At 31.8% G+C, this 19,251-nt stretch overlaps 1 protein-coding gene across 3 annotated transcripts in view; it reads right to left on the reverse strand.

The window, feature by feature from the left end:
- Window positions 1–19,251, reverse strand: part of GLS (glutaminase) — a 75,274-nt gene that overhangs the window by 17,787 nt on the left and 38,236 nt on the right. The window contains exons 11-15 of one of the 3 annotated variants that reach the window (XM_037043746.1): window positions 18,760–18,810; window positions 16,275–16,451; window positions 14,095–14,226; window positions 12,744–12,836; window positions 8,933–11,500 (exon numbers count right to left, since the gene is read on the reverse strand). In XM_037043746.1, the coding sequence (XP_036899641.1) occupies window positions 11,354–11,500; window positions 12,744–12,836; window positions 14,095–14,226; window positions 16,275–16,451; window positions 18,760–18,810 (600 nt within the window). In that variant the 3' untranslated portion in view covers window positions 8,933–11,353. Of the gene's footprint in view, window positions 1–8,932; window positions 11,560–12,743; window positions 12,837–14,094; window positions 14,227–16,274; window positions 16,452–18,759; window positions 18,811–19,251 lie in introns of those variants that run through there. The other 2 variants (XM_037043747.1, XM_037043744.1) reach the window with 2 other exon arrangements.

Consider the following 19,251-nt stretch of genomic DNA (forward strand, 5'->3'; position numbering starts at 1 on the left):
GTGGAAGAGCTGCCTTGTGACTACAAGGGGACAGGCACGAGGCCTGATGCTGACACACCGACTTTGGTCAGAGCAGAAGCGCTTTGCTGATAACACTAGTCCTGGATTGTCTGCCCCCAGACTTTGTTACATTAAAGAGTAACTTCATTTGTCTAAACCACTGTTAATCCATCTCCTGATACGGAGAGTCAAACATACCCTGGTTACAATCACCAAAAGTAACTTTTCCCTGTACCCCAAGCTTGCTCCTCCCGTATTCTCCATCCTGGTGAAGACAGCAGTGGCTGTTCTACTGTCATATTGAAAACCCACACCTGCCTTGCTCACCTCTGGCTTTCCTGTTCTGAGCCACCATCGCATCACACCACATCTCAGGCCCAGAACTTCAACTTCCGTCTTCCTCTAATCCATTCTCCGTCGTGTTTAAAAGACCAATTATGTCATTCCCCTTCTTAAAAGCCTTTTAAGTTCCCCACTGCACTTTGAATAGTCCAAAGCTCTTAATATGGGATGTAAAACCCTATACAAATGTTTCCCAAACTGTGTTCACAGGGCTGCCTACAGCACAAACACCTATGATGATCATTAAGAATGAAAATTTTAAAATCAAAATCAAGGGCTGGGCCTTGGGAATCTGCACTTGAAAATTAAGACACATGAACAATTCAAATGCACATTAAAATGAGGCCTACCTTACGTAACATGGTCTTATCTCTGAGATTCATCCAGGACAATTCCCACTCACGTTGCCTCCCTTTCTCAGCACATTTGTTTCTTCCACCTTCTCCAAATATCCTAAACTCTTTCCTGTCCTGGGGCCTTCAAGACAGACTATCCTGTTAATCCTACTCCATCCCCCTTTAACTCACTCAAAACTTAACCATCACCTTTCAGGGAAAACCAACCATACCTACTCATCCAGATAAAATAAGGTTTTCTTGCTATACCCTCTCCTAGCACTCCATACTTCTTTTATCACCATCATATTTGCTTAAGTATTTTTAAAAGAAAATAAAATGTTAAAGATGCAGCTAACTAACCCTCCCCTCCTCAATCCCTTCCCCTTCCTCCCAGAGGGAAGCTTTATTGAAGATGGGTGTGCACATTCTTAGAGTTGAACTACATTGGACAGTGTCTCATAAACTCTACTTTGGTCATAAAAATGGTGTCATTTCACTTCCTTTATGGATTAAAATAAACTAGATCTACATGTATCAATAATAGTAAATCATTTATCACCATTTAAATTATTTTAGCAATTATTTATTCAGTGTCTGCATCCCCTCCTGGGTTGCAAACACCAAGAGCTGGATCATGCTTGTTTCATTAACTACTGCATATCCTAAGTACATTGCAAGTCCTGGCACATAAAAGGCAAGAAATAAATATTGGGAGAACAAAGAACTAATTAGTGGACAAATAATGAACAGGGTAATACTGAGGTTAATTCATATAAAATCTGAACTCCATCACATTAAATGGGCTAAGTATTTGAACTAATTCTGGTTGCATGCTGTTTAAACAAAACTCATGAAATAGTGAGGGATAACTGGTTCCTAGTAGAGAGGAAAAAATTTTAAAGGTTATAAATTTTAATTTATATAGAGGGATTTAATCTTGGACATTGGTGGGAGATCTACACTATAGTACCTGAAATGAAGAAAAATAACATAATAAAGAACACAAAATTCCTGGTATATTAAGAGATGAAAAATTGTTTGGTAAGTAAAACAAGGACTAGCAACATTAACCTAGAAACCTGAAGAGTCCTGGCCACTTCCTTATAGCAACATAAATGGGAAAGCAACTTCGTAAAAAGAATGAGGTATTTGACTACTCTTGTACCATTGTACTTTGCTGCAAAAGCAGTACTGGAAGGAGAACAATTTAATTGGAAATAGGTACATTTGCCCCCAACTTGCCAGAGTAAGGGAGCTAGAATAGGTAGAAGTAACTTTAGATACAGTTTAATTGCAGAGTTGTGTTTCTTCACAGTCCAATATACATGGCCTATTTCTTGTGGTTTTGCTTATACTGTATTTAAGTCATTAAATGTGAACTCAAGCATATACACAAGGATGATTGTAAATGGCTCTAAATGATTTTTAAAAAGTCATCTTTTCATCATTGAATCATTATAGTTCTGTTGATTTCCCAGAAAAAAAATTTATACTAAAAACAAGTGCAGATGTGAAAAAATACAATCATTTTTGGACATTCTAAACTGTCTAGTATATATATGGCTTATAAAAGCCCATACTTTGAGCTCTACAAAAAGTTCTAAAAAGGTAGGGTTTATAAATATTTTAATGAATTTGAGTTTAGCTGATAGACATTTAGAGAAGGCAAACAAAAGGATTTTAAAATGCATCTTCTAAAATCTTAATTACAATAAAACACCAGTCTTTAGTACCAACATACTAATTTATACTTAATGCTGTAGGAATATACAAGGAAGATATTTTAAGCAATAAAAAGCACTTACATCTACAATAGAGTTAAGGAATAAATTTAATAGTAAGATTTAGGGCTGATTTTGTATCTTGTAGTCAAGTACTACTGGATTTTCCCACTTCACTTGCAGTTAATATTGGCTTTTCCTGCTTGGATCAACACTTCAGAAAATAAATGTGATTACGTCAGATCATGTCAGCAAAGTCCCCCAAGTTTCCCATCACACTTAATTTGTGAATAGGTCTCTGGAGATGTGAATCTCTTCTCTATGCATGAAATACATATATGCATAAAGTAAAATCACAGAATATTGGTAATATGGGATGAAGGCACTGCCTGCATCATACATATAGTGAAAAATAAAATTATCACAGAATAACCTTTTAAATATAAAGATTCCAAATTCTTAGTCTATCAAGGCACTCTAAAGTTGTGTCATTGTATCTTTATGGAGTATCCCATTTTTATTAGCAAGGACCCATTGGTTGTAGTAGCAGGCGGTCAAGAGGATGGGTTCTGGAACCAGACTACCTCGGTGCAAATCCTAGTTCTTTCTATACACCTAAAAGCTAAATGATCTTAGGGAACTTAGACAACCTACATAAATCTATATAGGTAATAATTATAATACCTACTTCATAGACTTTTTGAATATTGAAAAATTCTCAAAACATGCTTTGCACTGATGGCTAACCCACAATAAGTACTAGTCATTATCAATAATCCTAAAAGCCATACTACTCAAATTTTGATATTACTGTTTCTGCTGATGGTGTACTGTGCATACCTCATTGCTAGAGTTGACTGAAATTCTTGGCATTGGAAGTAAAAGTAGGAATCTACAAAAAACTATAGGATTTTCTGTTAGCAAACTAGACTGCGTGGGTAAACCCACATTACCTGGGTTTGTCTACGCTTTTGAAGACTAATCACTGTTCATTGAGTTCTAGTCTGCACCCTGCGAAGCTTCCTGTGTTAAGGGACTGACAAGGAACTTTGAGACTTCCCAAGGTCTTTGGGTACAGGCAACAAGGTATGGATGGGACATCCTTTTCCATTTTACATCATTGCCAATTTAGATATGTATGGTAATTTGAAACCTATTATTTAAGGTTTTTAAAGGGATCAACTCTTATGGTTCGCTGTCCTACACCAGAATGATTTAGAATGGTACATCTTCCTGAAGCCAATTTAATTTACTCTACCTCTAAAAGAAAAGTTACTCATAGAACTGATAAACACTAGGTTTTAAAAACATTAAAACAGATGTTATGAAATAAAAAAAATTTACAGGGATTTTTGAGGTAGAAAACAGATCTCAAAAGTTCATGTCTATGGTCTATCACATTGGGCTATCTACCCAGATATTATGCCCAAACACTAAGCATTCACTGATGCTATTTAAATCCAAAAAGCACTAAGTAAATCAGTTTCAAACTATTAAGAACTTTTGCAAAACACCCTAAATTATGAACACAAAGTTCTAAGCCTCGTAATAGTACTGAATGATAAGTTTTGAAAAGTAAAAACTCCAAGACTCAATATGCAAACACAGCAGCAAGCCTCCATCCAGAGCTCCTAAATACCTGGTAATGAACTAACACATGAGTAAGCAGACCATTACATGACAAAGCCCAACGCACAGGGGTGCCAATAAACAGTGCTGATTTTGTGGCAGATGTATATGGTGGATATAAAGTAAAAGTGCACGACAGTGACAAAATAAAAATTAAAGTTTCTTAAGTTTTTATTTTTTGGCCCAAAACATAGCAAATTAGTTTTGTTTGTTCTTTGTTTCTCCTTTAGGTGAAAAAGAAAAGTCATACATTCTCTAAGTTCTGTTGTAATAGTATATTTTAGTTGAAACACTTCACAAACAAGTAAATACAAAGTAAGTTAAGCTCTTCTTCCCCTCGTCTTTAAACCCATTCTCTAAAATTTCTCTTTCAGGTAAAAAAAAAAGAGAGACAAATTAAGGCAGGAATATTTTATTGGCATGATTAAAGAGGGTTAATAGTATTAGTCACCAAAGACTTTTAACAAAATCACTTGTTCTGTCATTTTATCAAGAGATATCAATAAGGTTTCATTGTGCAGAAAATGTAAGATTTATCTCAGTCCAAAGTAGAAACAATATTATTTAGGTTATTTCTTCATTTAAATCTTAAATCTTGTGCATATAACTGGACCCACAGATGGATGTATCTGAAGCTCAATGTTGAAATAATAAATTATCAACAATAGGCTACATTATATTGGAAAAAAAAGGTTGGACTTGAACACATTTTTTTTAACCCTTGGAAGAAAACTATAACAGCAAATGTCAGTATTAAAAGATTTGATAACGAACATATCAGCAATATAAAGATTTGAAAATAAAAACACATTTTATGAGCAACTTCGATATAATTTTTAAGTACCTGATTTTTAGCCAAAAATGAATTGTGATAGAATACTTGAAATTAATATATTTTGAGTTTTTCAATTAGGATCTTTAATTTTGAATGCTGTGAGAAAAAAACAACAGTTCTTGAATGAAGTTTAATTACTAATTTATACCACAGTTTCATACATCATTATTCTCATTTAATGGAATAAGTCAAGATTTAAGTTTTATGCTATCCCCTCAAGGGATGATTTATAAAAAAATACTTGTTCACAACTCATAAACTTTAATTTTAAAGTTTATGAGTTGTGAAAATCTTTTTACATATATATTTAACCTAACCCCAATGGAATTTATTTTTAAAAGCCAATGTTGCAACATTTATTTTTAGAGTCACATTTCTGCTACACTTTCTTTCAAAGGTTTCCAGGGTAATGTTTATTTTTAGAACTACTGTATAATTACCATTCACTTCTAACTTTACTGGTCTTTATAGACTGTTGACATATGACTGCTTACTAGAAAAATACAATTAAGCAGTTCAAATAAACACTGATGGAATAGTCTCCCAAATAACTTGTATTACCTACTGCCAATTACATGTCTTGTTAAAAAATGAACAACAAACAAGAGCCTGACCCAACAAAACACAAAACAGACCAACCCATCAGAAAAGAGGAAAAAAATTTTAAGGATGTTAACTGAGAAAGCAAGGTGTTAAGAAACTTGGAAAAGGAGTGTGGGTACAGTGGGAATTTATACCAGATAACCTTTAAGATTACTTTCAAGCTGCATTATGTGATTCTAATAAATTACAAGATTATGGTAAATCACAGAACATCAAAGATCTAGAGAGGCTGAACTGTATTTTAGATATAAGACAACAGGGGGGCAGGACTTAATGTGGAAGGTAGAAGGGTGGATATGGCAAGGTAATGGGGGAAAAATGGGGACAACTATAACTGAACAATAAAAAAGAATAAAGTTATAAACTGCAAAAATAAATAAATAAAGCAAGCTCTTCAGATGTTGACAGAACATGAATTAAAATTATAACTCAGGGTTCCAAGTCAAATTGTTGGTCAGAGAAGGTTTTCATTCTATACACAAAAATCACACTAAATGGTAATGGAAAAACATATTAAAATATATAATAAAATACATAAAAAATAAAATATGTAATAAAGATGATATAGTTTTAAAAATCAACAAGAATGTTACATGAAAACATATTTAAAACTACTTCAGGTAAGAATTTTGCCCTTCAAACGACAAGCTTTCCAAGATAATTTTAATCATCTGAGGTATTAGGGTTGAAAGTGTTTCAGCAGGTATATATATTTAATGGAAAAAATCATTGTTTTTAATTATACATTGCCCAGAAAAATGATGTCCCCAGATATTAAAATTTGGCTTAAAAATAAGGACACAAAATTGTTACCATTGAGATTTTAGCTAAAGTATTTCCAAATTGCTAAATGAGATAAAAAGTTAAATATCTAGGAACAGTATTCTGAGATCAATTGCCAGAATTTGTCATTTCGTTAGTTTTCCCCATGATCCTACATCTTGAACTGCTTATAGAGTTTATCATAGCAATCAGCATCAAGGATCATAATTTGTCCATTTTTACATTTAACCAATACATAACAGTTCTAAGTATTTTGTAATTTATGCCAAAATACTACAAACACTACCAAAAAAGTAATGCACCTAAAATTAATGGGTTAGGAAGCCATTACAAAAGTTTCAATCAACACAGGCTTTACACATTTTGTATGTTTTGAAAACCTCTATAGCTACAAGTTACAAAAATTACTAAAGTGCACCTACAATCTACGAAACAAATGATAAACTAAGTCAACCTTAAAATATTCCTTTCAATATATACTCAGAAAATATAAACCAAAAAGAACATTTTAAGACCACAGTTGAGACAATCACATTAAATAAATAAAAAAGATGTGTGATCAGTCTACTTAACACCTGTTTAAAATGTATCTTTTGTATTACTATTTAAGAAGTTAAGGACTTTAAGAAACACCAAATTTTACCAGCTGTTTTTTGTGGGAAGGTTTTGCCCTCGATGCCCTATAGTAGTTTTAAAAAAGCCAGTCCAGACTAAGACTGTGTAATTTCTAAATTTCTTCAAGTCATATGCAATTTATGGCACTCACATTAATAAACTACTTGTGGTGGCTAGTGGTGGGAAAGAACCTCTCCCTATTGAATTAAATTTCTTCTATTTCTAAGCAGTGTAAGAAACAAATATTTCAATTGTGTTATAATCTGAAATAAAAGTGGTGAACTTCATATACCTGGATGTATGTTCAGGTATAAGTCTGTCCTTGTACTCCCTGAAAATGGTTTATAGTAAAGTCTATTCTGAATAAATCTAAGTGAAAATCCGAGGGATGTGCCATGACGCATCATAACAAGTTGCATGCACCTGCAACAGCTAGTTTTGGCTTTTTTACACAATATAAATATTAAATTCCATAAAAAAACTAAGAAAAAATTAAGCAGAAATCACATTACTTTTTATGAAATGCATGCTAGCATTTTCAAGACCTTTTCTTAAAAATGGAGAAAAACCAAAATTTTACAAACAGTAAACTCTTAAAAACTGCACAATTTTTAGAATGAACTATTCCATTAACTGTTCAAGTTGAGTATATTATTTTAAGTTGAATACAATCTTTCTACATAATAAATTCTGAAAACTGTTTTACAGTCAATTTCCAAGTGAAATCTGATGTACTTGCTTTTCCCTTTTATGGATTTCCCCAATACTGTTACTCTTTTATCCTGATAGTGCTGGTAGTGAACAGGAGCAACAACAGAAACCATATATCATTAAAGTTCAATTGAACAAATAAAATGTTTTATAAATTCTGGGGCAGCAAAAATGTTAGAAGTTCTTTTACTACAAAATATGGAAGAGAAATAGATTGATGAATCATTTATACATACTATATGGAAAGAACTGCCGATTTGCAGAATATGGAAGGATGGGTGGATGAATAGGGATGGACGGATGGAAAAATAGACACACATATACAGATACACACATAAACATATGGATATATAACATGTACATTATATACAAATTTTCATGATATAGTCCGACATATCAGTACATATGAGTGGTTCTTTCCCCATATGTACATGCTTATGAGACTCTACACTGAATCCAAGATAATTCAGCTTTTTGGGCCACCTCTCCCTTTGCATTAAATGGGTTGAAAACCACCACCACCATAAAACAAAACCCAATGTATCTTTTAAAGCAAATCATCATAAACTATTTCACACTGAATATACCATGATACAGTTTTCATTTACTAGCCCCCAAAAGAACTCTATGAAAAAAAATCCCACAGATAAACACAATTCCTGCAAACAACAGTATTTCCCTTTCAAATAGTTTTAAAACATGTATTTGGGATGTCTTTTTTGGATATGATTGGCAGATTTCATCAAACAGAAAAATTTAAGTACTGTTTCTGATCTACAATTCATGAAGACTAGGATAATTTGGACCATGCTGTGGAAACATACTAAAAGTTAATTTTAGTTTCTTCCAAAAAATTAAATTCCTTAAAAATAACTAAGGTAAATTTCGGTATTATAATTACCCCACTTAATATAAATTCTACTGCATTTGATTTAGCAATATGTTTTTCCTACTCTAGGTAACAGATTACATAGTCCATAACATCAGTGATAGCCTTCCTCTCGGAAAGCAAAGAACCTGCAAATAGTGTTTTGTGTTTTAGGTTGTCAAATAGAAAAAAAAATTAGGAGGAAAGTCTTTATTCCAATACTCCTACTACAACCAATAGGAAAACTCCCACCCACCCACCCACCCCAAATTCCACCAACAGTACACTGCATTAAAAAAAAAAAGAATCAAAGGAGGAAGCCCTTTTGAGTATTTCTAGTTTTCTCTTCACCACAGCCTCAGAAGTAATTAAAAATATAAAGCACTTTAACAGTATCTTCATAAAGGATAATTTTTTTAAAGTTAAAATTGCAACTAATTGTACTTAGAATGCTGTAGATGCTTTCATTAAAAAAAAAACAATAAAATCAGCTTAAAATAAATTTATTGTACAATACAAAAAATACGCAGACTAGAAAATAAAAGATACATTATTAAATGTACAAAGCAAATGAAAGAAAGCTAAATAACACAAATGTTTTAATCCAAACATGAAGATTAAAATGCACAACATTTATGCTAAAAATAAAGTATTTCAAGAAGGATATGCATTTCAAATGAAATGTTAATGATGAATAAAAAGAAAAACAAATATGCTAACTTCTAAATGCTTGAATATCAAGAATCAGTTATGGCTTGAAACATTAAATCCTACAATAACTGGGTACTTTTCAAGAACTGTATTTAAAAATGTGTTAAAAAACACGGAAGGAATTAAAATAATGTCGTTGATGTGGCAAAGACTTTTTTCTTTTTTACCATAAAGTTGAAGGACCTATTCACAATTATCTTCTCTCATCTTCCATTTATACTGTCCTACAAAATAGATTTTATAAACATAATAGCTTAGATAACCTTGCTTCACTGGTCAATGTACATTTAAGCTTTACCAACATAATAAAAGTGCCACAAATTAACAACAATTTTGAAATTTGTGGACGAAATATTAAACATTAAATTTTCATTTTATAAAGTAAAACTTACAATTTAGGGCACATGGGGGGTGGGGAGGCAGTGACTAAAGCCTTTTTGGCAAGCTATCAGTGAAGGCAATTCAGTTCCCCAAGCCACAAATGGCCCTGGTGAAACTTACACTGTCCAAAGGTATAGCAGAGTGAGGTATAAACAGCACAACCAGAAGCATCCAGTTAGGATATGCATCTGTACATTAGAGGACCATTCAAGTAGCCATAAAATCCTTGGTAAAATCCTCTAAAACTTAACATACAATTATTTAACTATTCTAGGTTTTAATAGTTACAATAGCTCCAAAGGCTTTTGAACAACACCTCTGAGAGGAATTTTTTTCCCTAATATCATAGTTCCCAAACTCAAGATATCATATGATCAAAAATTTCTATATCTATATTTGCACTAGTGACCCAATGAAATCTTTTTTGCTATATTGTATTTATGTTTACAGACTTTACCCTAGCACATATATGCCATGATACTAAGAAACTATCAATTTCTCATTCTAGACTTCACCCTGCCCCTCCAAAATCTACAAGTTTATAAATGAATTAACAAAAAAATAAAACAAAAACACCTTGAAGCTTTGGGAAACTGTGGGAAGAAGTGGAGAGGTATATGGAGTATGGAAGAAGTGTGAATAGGTCCTGTAGAATTTTATAATCTCTTTGCCAAACACACTTTAAATAGTGTGAATTATCTGAAATCAGGTTGTACAGAACTTACAGTCCTCTTAAAAATACATTTTGATTCTCAATATTCTATTTTTATAACCAAACAAAAAGATTCATATCTAACAGATATTTTAGTAGAATTATTACAACCTTCTGACTTAATTCATTTCCTAGGTAATTTATAAGAGTTCAAATAGAACAGCTTGAGATGTTACTATAATTTATCATGAAAGATTCATTAACATTTGTGAAATAATTAGAATAAAATCATTAAAAGCTAAAAACCAGGATTCACCATTTATATTTAAATATAACATGAAAAGTTAAGTGATAATAATATGAAAATAAAATTAGCCAGGTAAACATGTCACTTGAAGATACTCAATATTGCTCTGTCTGAGTAACCAAAGCTTTTTAACAGTGAAACATGTCATTATCTTGTATCTGAAATTCTTTGGCTGGAATGTTTTAGTAATGTACGACACTCCTGTACATGACAATTCTGACAGAACATAGGATTTGCAAAGTAAAAAAGCAAAGACATGACTTACAAAGTGGCATAAGACATGACTTGATAAAAATGGCATAAAATGTAAACTTGAGCTAATTTTATAAACTACTGCTATATTAAATAATTTAGGATTCATTATTTTACCTTTTTAAAAGTTTTGTTATTTATCATAAAAGTACTTTCTATTGCCACTACAGACATCATGTCAGTTTTAAAATAGGAAAAGAAAAAACAAAATGTAATGAAACTTACAAATTCAATGTGTGGGTTTTAGAACCAAGAAATTACACATTTCTGTTCTATTTTAAATGCTTGTTACTATTTTAAATTTCTGTTACTATTTAACTCTAAAGTTAAATTTTTAATTATACCAAGAAAAATTTTAATTTTTTTTCATTTTTGCATTTTTTAAAATAAAGTAAATTTGCTTTTTATATTTATAAATACTTTTAAAAAACTGACAGATCCACTTTTAATCTGTTGTTTTTACACAAAGATTAAAAAAAGATAGCTTTCTGGCTTCAGCACTCAAAGTTGAGAACACAAAAACCTCAAATAAATATAGTATGCAAAAAAGCTAAAGATTATTGAAAGGTTAAATGAAGAACATTGTGAAACTAAACCCCATTTCTTTAGCTTTTCTCTCCCAGACTTTCCATTCTATATACTACAGTTGTAGAGATGTCCTCATTTGACTCAGGTGACACTTTTTTCCACACTGTCTCTTTTAAAGCAAGTTCTTGTTGGAGACTTTCATAGTCCAATGGTCCAAAGGAATGCTAGTTGTTCAAGCAACATACATAATTTATTAGTGCACTTGAGTGAAGAAAGGTCCAAGCTACAAAACCGTATTTTTCAATGAATGTTATTAGAATTGGTTAACATTTTCACCCACCACCATTTGATGTTTTGCTCCATGTTACTCCTGTTGACTCCCATGTAAGTTTCTATTCTGTTGGGTTTGCATAATTCTCATATATTATTAGATTGGAGCTAATGACAGAAAATTTTACTTAGTTTAATTTCACTTTTTTTATATTAAGATATTTTCTTCCTACATATATGTGCTTCAGGTCTAATTAGGTAACTTTACTATACACATTTTCCATATGGGATGCAAAGAAATTTAATTACAAATCAAAACAAGTCCCTTGATCTAGTGAATAAAAAGACAAAAAAAAAATCATGTTCCTGAAATTTAAGTCCTGACTCTTAATATTAGCTTTAAAGAAATAGAATATATGGGTAATAATATGAAGCCAAGTACACTGATAAGAAAATACTATGGTAAGAGCATCAGGAATACTGCATTAAATACTTTTTAATAGAAAAATATTTCATCAACAGTGGTTTATAAAACCTATTATGAGGCTTTGTAAAGTTTCTCCTAGTACTATAATCCCTCTCCTCTTCACATATCTATGTCAAAATAATCTTCAAGATTATAAAAGACAGATATTAAGATTAAAAACAGGCTTTCTTTTTATACCATGTAGCACTTTCTAACATGTCTTAACAGAATCAATGCTTTAAAATATTGCTTAAAGCCCTGGCTGGTGTAGCTCAGTGGATTAAGCAAGGGCCTGTGAAGCAAAGGGTCACTGGTTCGATTCCCAGTCAGGGCACATGCCTGGGTTGCAGGCCAGGTCCCCAGTAGAGGACACAGGAGAGGCAATCACATATTGATGTTTCTCTCCCACTCTTTCTCCTTCCCTTCCCCTCTATCTAAAAATAAATAAGTAAAATATTTTAAGAAAATAATGCTTAAAATAGAAAAAAAAGGGAGGAGAGGAAACCCTGCTGCTCGGCTCGACTACCAAGTTTCAATTTAAATAAAACATCAATATTTAGTATCTATAAATTACTGGTCCAGGATGAAAATGTCAACCACTTGTTTACACTCATTTGTGATTGGCAAGGATATGAGGCCATTACCAATTAAACTAAATTTTATTTAAACAGGTGGATCTCGTTTTCTCTCTCTCAAAATATATTTCATAATAATCTAAGAATTTTGCTTACCCTTTGATCACCACCTTCTCTTCGAGGATCAAGTTTTTTCGCAAAGTGTCTCAAATTATCATAGTTATGGAAATTACACAGAGAAACTAGATCCTGTAAATAAACAGAACAGGTATAAGAAGTTAGCTATTCACTGGCTATTGTTTTTTCATAATTGAACAAATTATACTAATACTATCCAACTTTATCATTTCATGCAAAGCACTGCTGCATGTTAATAAAGCAGCACAGTACATCTAGAAGAAAAAAATGAGAATAAGATGTGAATACAAATGATAAGATCACTGCTCACGAGCACAATCATTGGACTCAGCAAGTCAAATTGTATGACTTTCATTTTCAATAAAACAGGCATTATAGTAACAGGTCACATGAAAGAATTCTTCCAAATAACTATAAAGTACCACAGAAATATAAAACAATATTCTGGTTATAGTCTATTATAATCTATAAACAATCTAATCTTATTCTTTAGGAGTTATAGAATATAAGAAAACTGAAAAATAAATCAGAATTTTAATTAAGAGACTCTGCAGAAGATCCTGTGAAGTAGTTAAGTGTAAATAAATCAGAAACTGAAATATTAGCAAGAGCTGGGTCACAACATAAAATACTGAACCAGTGAAGTATAGTAACAATTTTAAACTACAGTGCTGCCCTGGCTGGTTTAGCTCAGTGGATTGAGCACATGTCTGTGAAGCCAAGGGTCGCTGGTTCAATTCCCAGTCAAGGCACATGCCTGGGTTGCAGGCCAAGTCCTAGTTGTACGTGCACAAGAGGCAACGACACATTGATGTTTCTCTTCCTTTCCCTAAGAATAAATAAAATCTTTAAAAATAAAAAGAAAATAAAAAGCATGCATTAAAAAAAGAAAGAAATATTGTAATGCTTATTTCCAAAAAACAAAAACAAACAAACAACCCCCCCCCCGAGACTCCCAACCCCCCAAAAAACACAACCCCAGAGTTTTAAAGGTAGCTTATGGATAAAGATATTCCACCATGCAAGTTTAAAGATGATACAGTAAGCTACAATAATCTAGAATTTATGTTGGGTTTCAAGTTACTTCTCCAAGTTAGTATCTTTTGCTGAACTTTTGGAAACTGAAAAGTAATTATAATAATAAATATTTAAATATAAGTTTCGAACAAATGTAATTTTCTGTGAGAATGATTACATGGGAGCTGTCTTGGTAGAGGTACTTTGAAGTCCTCTATGAGTACTTCCATGGCTACCCAGCAACTGGCAGGCAAGAGTGCCAACAATTAACTATGAAAATGAGTAAAAAAAATAGAATCATTGGATGGCTCAACTTATATGATTGTTATTTTCATTAAGAAAACATGCTTACATGACAGAAATGAATTCCCTTAACACTGTTGCCCATCTTGTCCAGGGGTGGGGACCAACACATCATGCCCATGACATTTGGGACAACCAAAAGAATGCCCCCAGCAACTCCAGATTTTGCAGGAAGACCAACCTGAAAATAATTTTGGGGGAAAAAAAGGGTATTTATATTAACATTTAAAAATAAGAAAAGTTATGACCAACAATAAAGTAACTGGCTAAAAATGATGGTATATATCTACACAGTAGAATTCCAACTTTAAAAATGTCATAGGTAAATATTTACCAACATATTCATAATACCGTAAATGAAAAACAGTTATAAAACAGGATATATTTAAATACAGAAAAAATCTGAAAGATGTATTTTAAGAAATTAAGTAGACTGCATCTAAATCATGGGACTATGTTTTTATCTTATTCTTTTTGACTATATTTTCTAATTGTTTTATAATAAACATGTTACTTTTAAGTATAAACATTACTTCCAAAAATATTTTATGACTAAAAACAATGAGAAATTTTATCTTCTTAAAAGATTCTCTGTGATACATGTCACAGAGAAATTCTGAGGAACAGAGGTAAGATGGTAATTCAAATTTATCCTCTTCAAAACATTTACCTTTATATTATACAAAACTTGACAATGATTATGATAAAATACAAAATTATTATCATGGGAATGTTCTTTAATAACTCAATCAACATTCAGACTTTGAGTTTCTCTTGCTAGAAGTGACCTTGCACAAAACTAAGCAAAACAAAAAACTTACCTAAATGGGACCTACCAATTTACAGGGAATACAAGGGACAGTGGAATGTATAAGCAAAATCTAGACTATGAGAAACTATATAGAATAAATGACCTAGTTTTTTTCCAACCAAAAATAAGAAAAAGAGGTCAAGGGGGGAAGAACATAGATTAAAGAAGAAAAATAAGGGAAGACATAAACAATCATAATGTAAGGCATTATTTGCAGCCAAGTCAAACTGTAAAATAGTAATTTATAAGACAATCCAGATGATCTGAACATTAGCTAAATATTATGATGATATTAAAAGTAAATTTATTTTTTTAACATGTAAGAATGGCACTGTGGATTCAAGAGCCCTTATCACTAGGAATTACAGACTGAACTATGGCAGGGGTGGGTGAAGCAGGTGTATATACAGATGAAACAAAACTGGCCATGTATTGATAATTATTAAAGTTGAGTGATACATAACATTAAATCTGTTTATCTGTTTTAAATTTTTCAAAATAAAAAATATTAGGGCATTTGCTCATGACATAAGCAGAATAAAATAAATCGATACATTTCATAAGTGGCTAATGAACAACAGAGCTTAAAGCAATATATTTTTAAGTTTTAGCTTTAATATACTTTAAGTCTTTTAAAACATCTACGGCAGGGGTGTCACAGGCATTTTCACTGGAAAAATCTTAAAATCTTTTAAGAAGATAAAATTTCTCATTGTTTTTAGTCATAAAATATTTTTGGAAGTAATGTTTGTACTTAAAAGTAACATGTTTATTATAAAACAATTAGAAAATATAGTCAAAAAGAATAAGATAAAAACATAGTCCCATGATTTAGATGCAGTCTACTTAATTTCTTAAAATACATCTTTCAGATTTTTTCTGTATTTAAATATATCCTGTTTTATAACTGTTTTTCCTTTTTGAAGGCCACAATAGCCTTCAAACAGCCGAAAGTAATTGCATTCCTTAACAGTTAAGGAGTAGTTACATTTGTACAGTCCTAAAATTATTTTGGCCCTTTGAAGGTTTGGAAGGCTGATGTGGCCCCTGGTGAAAATGAGTTTGACACTCCCGATCTATGGCTTTAACCCAAAATGCTAAATATTACAATTATGCACTCTTTCTAAACTTAAGGAATTCTTGAGTTCTGCATATACTGCATAATGCTAAGTATTAACAAGTAAAAGTAAAGTCTATACTAACCTTATACATTGGAATGTCTTAAAAGAAGTGATGAGGTTCTATAAACAAAACTTCAAGTTGTTAAGAACATCTGGCGGTAACAAATTAAACTTGAAAACACGCCTCTCTCTCAAAAATTACTGTATAATTTTAAAAGCAAAGTTCAAACTGCATTTAAAAAAGCTAGTCCAGACTAGTTTCTTGCCAGAGAAAATTAAGATTCAACAATAACTTACATGGAAAGCAAACTGCCCTGAGAAATCATACATGCCACAGGAATGCATCAAACTCAATGTATTTCGAACTGCTTCAGGGCTCAATACCCTTTCACCAGTAATAGGGCAGAAACCACCGTTTGCCAGTGTTGCAGCCATCACACTAGCTGATTCACAAGTTACTTCAATGGAACACAGCTAAAAGGAAGCAAAAACCAATTCAGAAAACTTAGCCTCATATTATTTTTAGTATTACAGCTGAATTCTAAGATAATCAAGATTTTTGATTTGAACAAAGTTCTAGCCCCTTTAAGGTTTATCCTGAGTTGACCAGTTATTCAGTCTTTTAATGGCAAAACTAGAATAGGAAAAGCCAGGCCCTGAGCACTAATATTTGTAAATGTCCCATGTGATACTCAAAGTTGCTTAATATTTAATGCTTTCTGTAAGAAAGCACAAATTACACAAATGTAATTATTAACCCAACAGGGAAAAAGGAACCATCATATATTTTTTTAGAGAAAGCAACATAACATCAGTACAATAAATAGCATCAATGTGAGAAATTGCCACTTCAGAAAAAAAATTTTAATTGTTTGACATTTCACCTATAACGAAGCTCAGCATCCCCATATTGGTAAAGGACTAGGTGAAAGAAAATTGAAGACAGCTCAAGCTGGGATATTCTGTGGGCCTACAGCAAAATGTTCCTTTTTAAACCATCTATTAACATTCAAATATTTATTTGATATAGACTATGGGTGCTTGATATACTATAATGAATGAAAAAAGCAAAGTTCAATTACAATGTAGAATGAAATTTTTGTATTTAAATATAATCAAACTGATGGAAATAGTCTATTATACCAAACCCCAATTTTCCCATAAAACTAAAACTATTTTATTATTCATTATCAGCAACCAAAATGGGGGAAAAGTAGAGGAGAAAGAGAATGTAGGAATGGGGAAGAGAAAGAAAAGACTGAGATCTCAACTTACAAACTTTCCTCATTCACACTTCAAGGTCTACATACAAGAGGCACAAAGGGGTTTGAAGTCAGCAAGAAGAAAAACTAGTCAACCACAGTGAATTAAATAAATCACTGGATGCCATTTTTTTACTGACTTTCATTTTTGTCTATTTATTTTAAAACTTCTTCCCAATTTCCCTAAAACTACAGAATCTACTTACTATGTTGACCCATACAACAAAGACTTAAAGTTGATTTATTCATAAAAAGCTTTGTAAAAGAAATGAGATTTAAATTCCAAGAATCATTTCTTACTTTATAGTTAGTATTAATTAAGATTTTGTTTGTCATAAGGTAATACACTCCTAGTTTGACAAATCCCAGTGTGAGTATGTTCCTGAAACTCTGATGAACATTCAGTTAGACGCAGACCCTCTACAAAAAAGTAAGGCTTCTATGGCTGTTTCTTGATTTATGCATTGAAGTGTAGAAATTTCACGGATTTAGTAGCACGTAAGCTGTAATAGCCCAAGTTAATTATGTATATCAAAGCAAAAGAACTTTAACATATTGAAGAAATTCACATGGGTTAGGGGAAATAATAAAGACTACTGGATAAAAAGTAAATATGACACTACATAGTTTCAAAGAAATTTCACACAAATTATTTTATGTTCTTTTCAGTGCAGAAAGTTAGGTCAAGAATATGCCACAGAAAATGAAATGAGCTCAGTAACTGAAATTAGGTCAGATAGCTCAAAAGTGGCCAAGGTAGACCTTTACATTGATAATCCAGATTCACAATTTATAGCTCTTCACATTGGACAGGTGACAAACTCTGACCTGGATTACTATCAAATCTACTTCATGACAACCACTCTTACATATTCCTTAAGATTAGAAAAGGTTAAAATTAAAACTCCTTTAAAAATAAAGACAGGCAAATACAAACTAAAGTAGAAATTAACAATTTGTTACTATGTAGCTTCATATTACAGACCCATCCGAGGCATTAACGGTATTCAAGTTGTAAACATGAACTGAACTGAAAAGTATGGGGGTGGGGAGGCAAGTTCAGGAAGATTGTCTTAAACTGAAGTCTATAGACAGCAGATTATAAGTGGCCCCTCCTCCTGAAATATGTAGAGAGTATAAGCTTGCAACTCTAACTTCAAAGAGAACCACTATGTGACACTGCAGAAATAAACTGAGAAACTGCAACTTTAAAACACTATGAACCCTCTGATAAATAATTCCTCCAAACAAAATTTAAAAGCTACAAAGAGTTCATTTTATAGTAAGAAGCCAATTTTTGGAACTTTACGTTATTTTTGACTCTTCTTACATATAATATGTTTATATAAATAAAAATTCTCCCTATTATATTCCAAGTTATAACTTTTTAGGAGATACAGATATGAGATTTCCTTAATGCATATTTTTTTTACCTAAAGATTTCAGAGATACCTATATTCTGCAAAATGTGATACACACATTTATTTATATACATATTTCATACATTTAAAGTAAATTACCTGGAAATAGAAGTCTAATATACCAACCATGTCTGTACCTTCTGGAAAGCACTGAAAAAATAGAAAGGCAATTAAAAGCAGAAACAAAGGAAAAAACATATGCACATAAGTAAAAGATACAAGATTAAATTTAAAATACACGTGTTTTATTTTAATCAAGAGCAAAATAGCACATTACCTATAAAAGGGTATAAACACGAAATAATAAAGAATAATAAAGCAAAACTACATAATATATAGATTTCTAGACACTAGTTTAACTACAAAAATAAACTGATTCAAATTCATAAACCAAGTTACTGGACCAGCCACTAAAATTTTTAAAAAATCAAATATATTTAACAACAGTCAGGCAATTACACTTTTGAATAAATGGGTGGGTCCTTCTGCCAAATCTGTATTAGTATAACTAGTCAAATACTGAATACTGCCAGATACAAATCAATTTAATATTAACATTTCTGATACTATTAACTCAAGGTTGTTTGGCAA

This window comes from Sturnira hondurensis, unplaced genomic scaffold (assembly GCF_014824575.4).
Source record: "Sturnira hondurensis isolate 20B ecotype Veracruz unplaced genomic scaffold, ASM1482457v3 Scaffold0004136, whole genome shotgun sequence".
In the NCBI taxonomy this organism is placed as follows: domain Eukaryota; kingdom Metazoa; phylum Chordata; class Mammalia; order Chiroptera; family Phyllostomidae; genus Sturnira; species Sturnira hondurensis.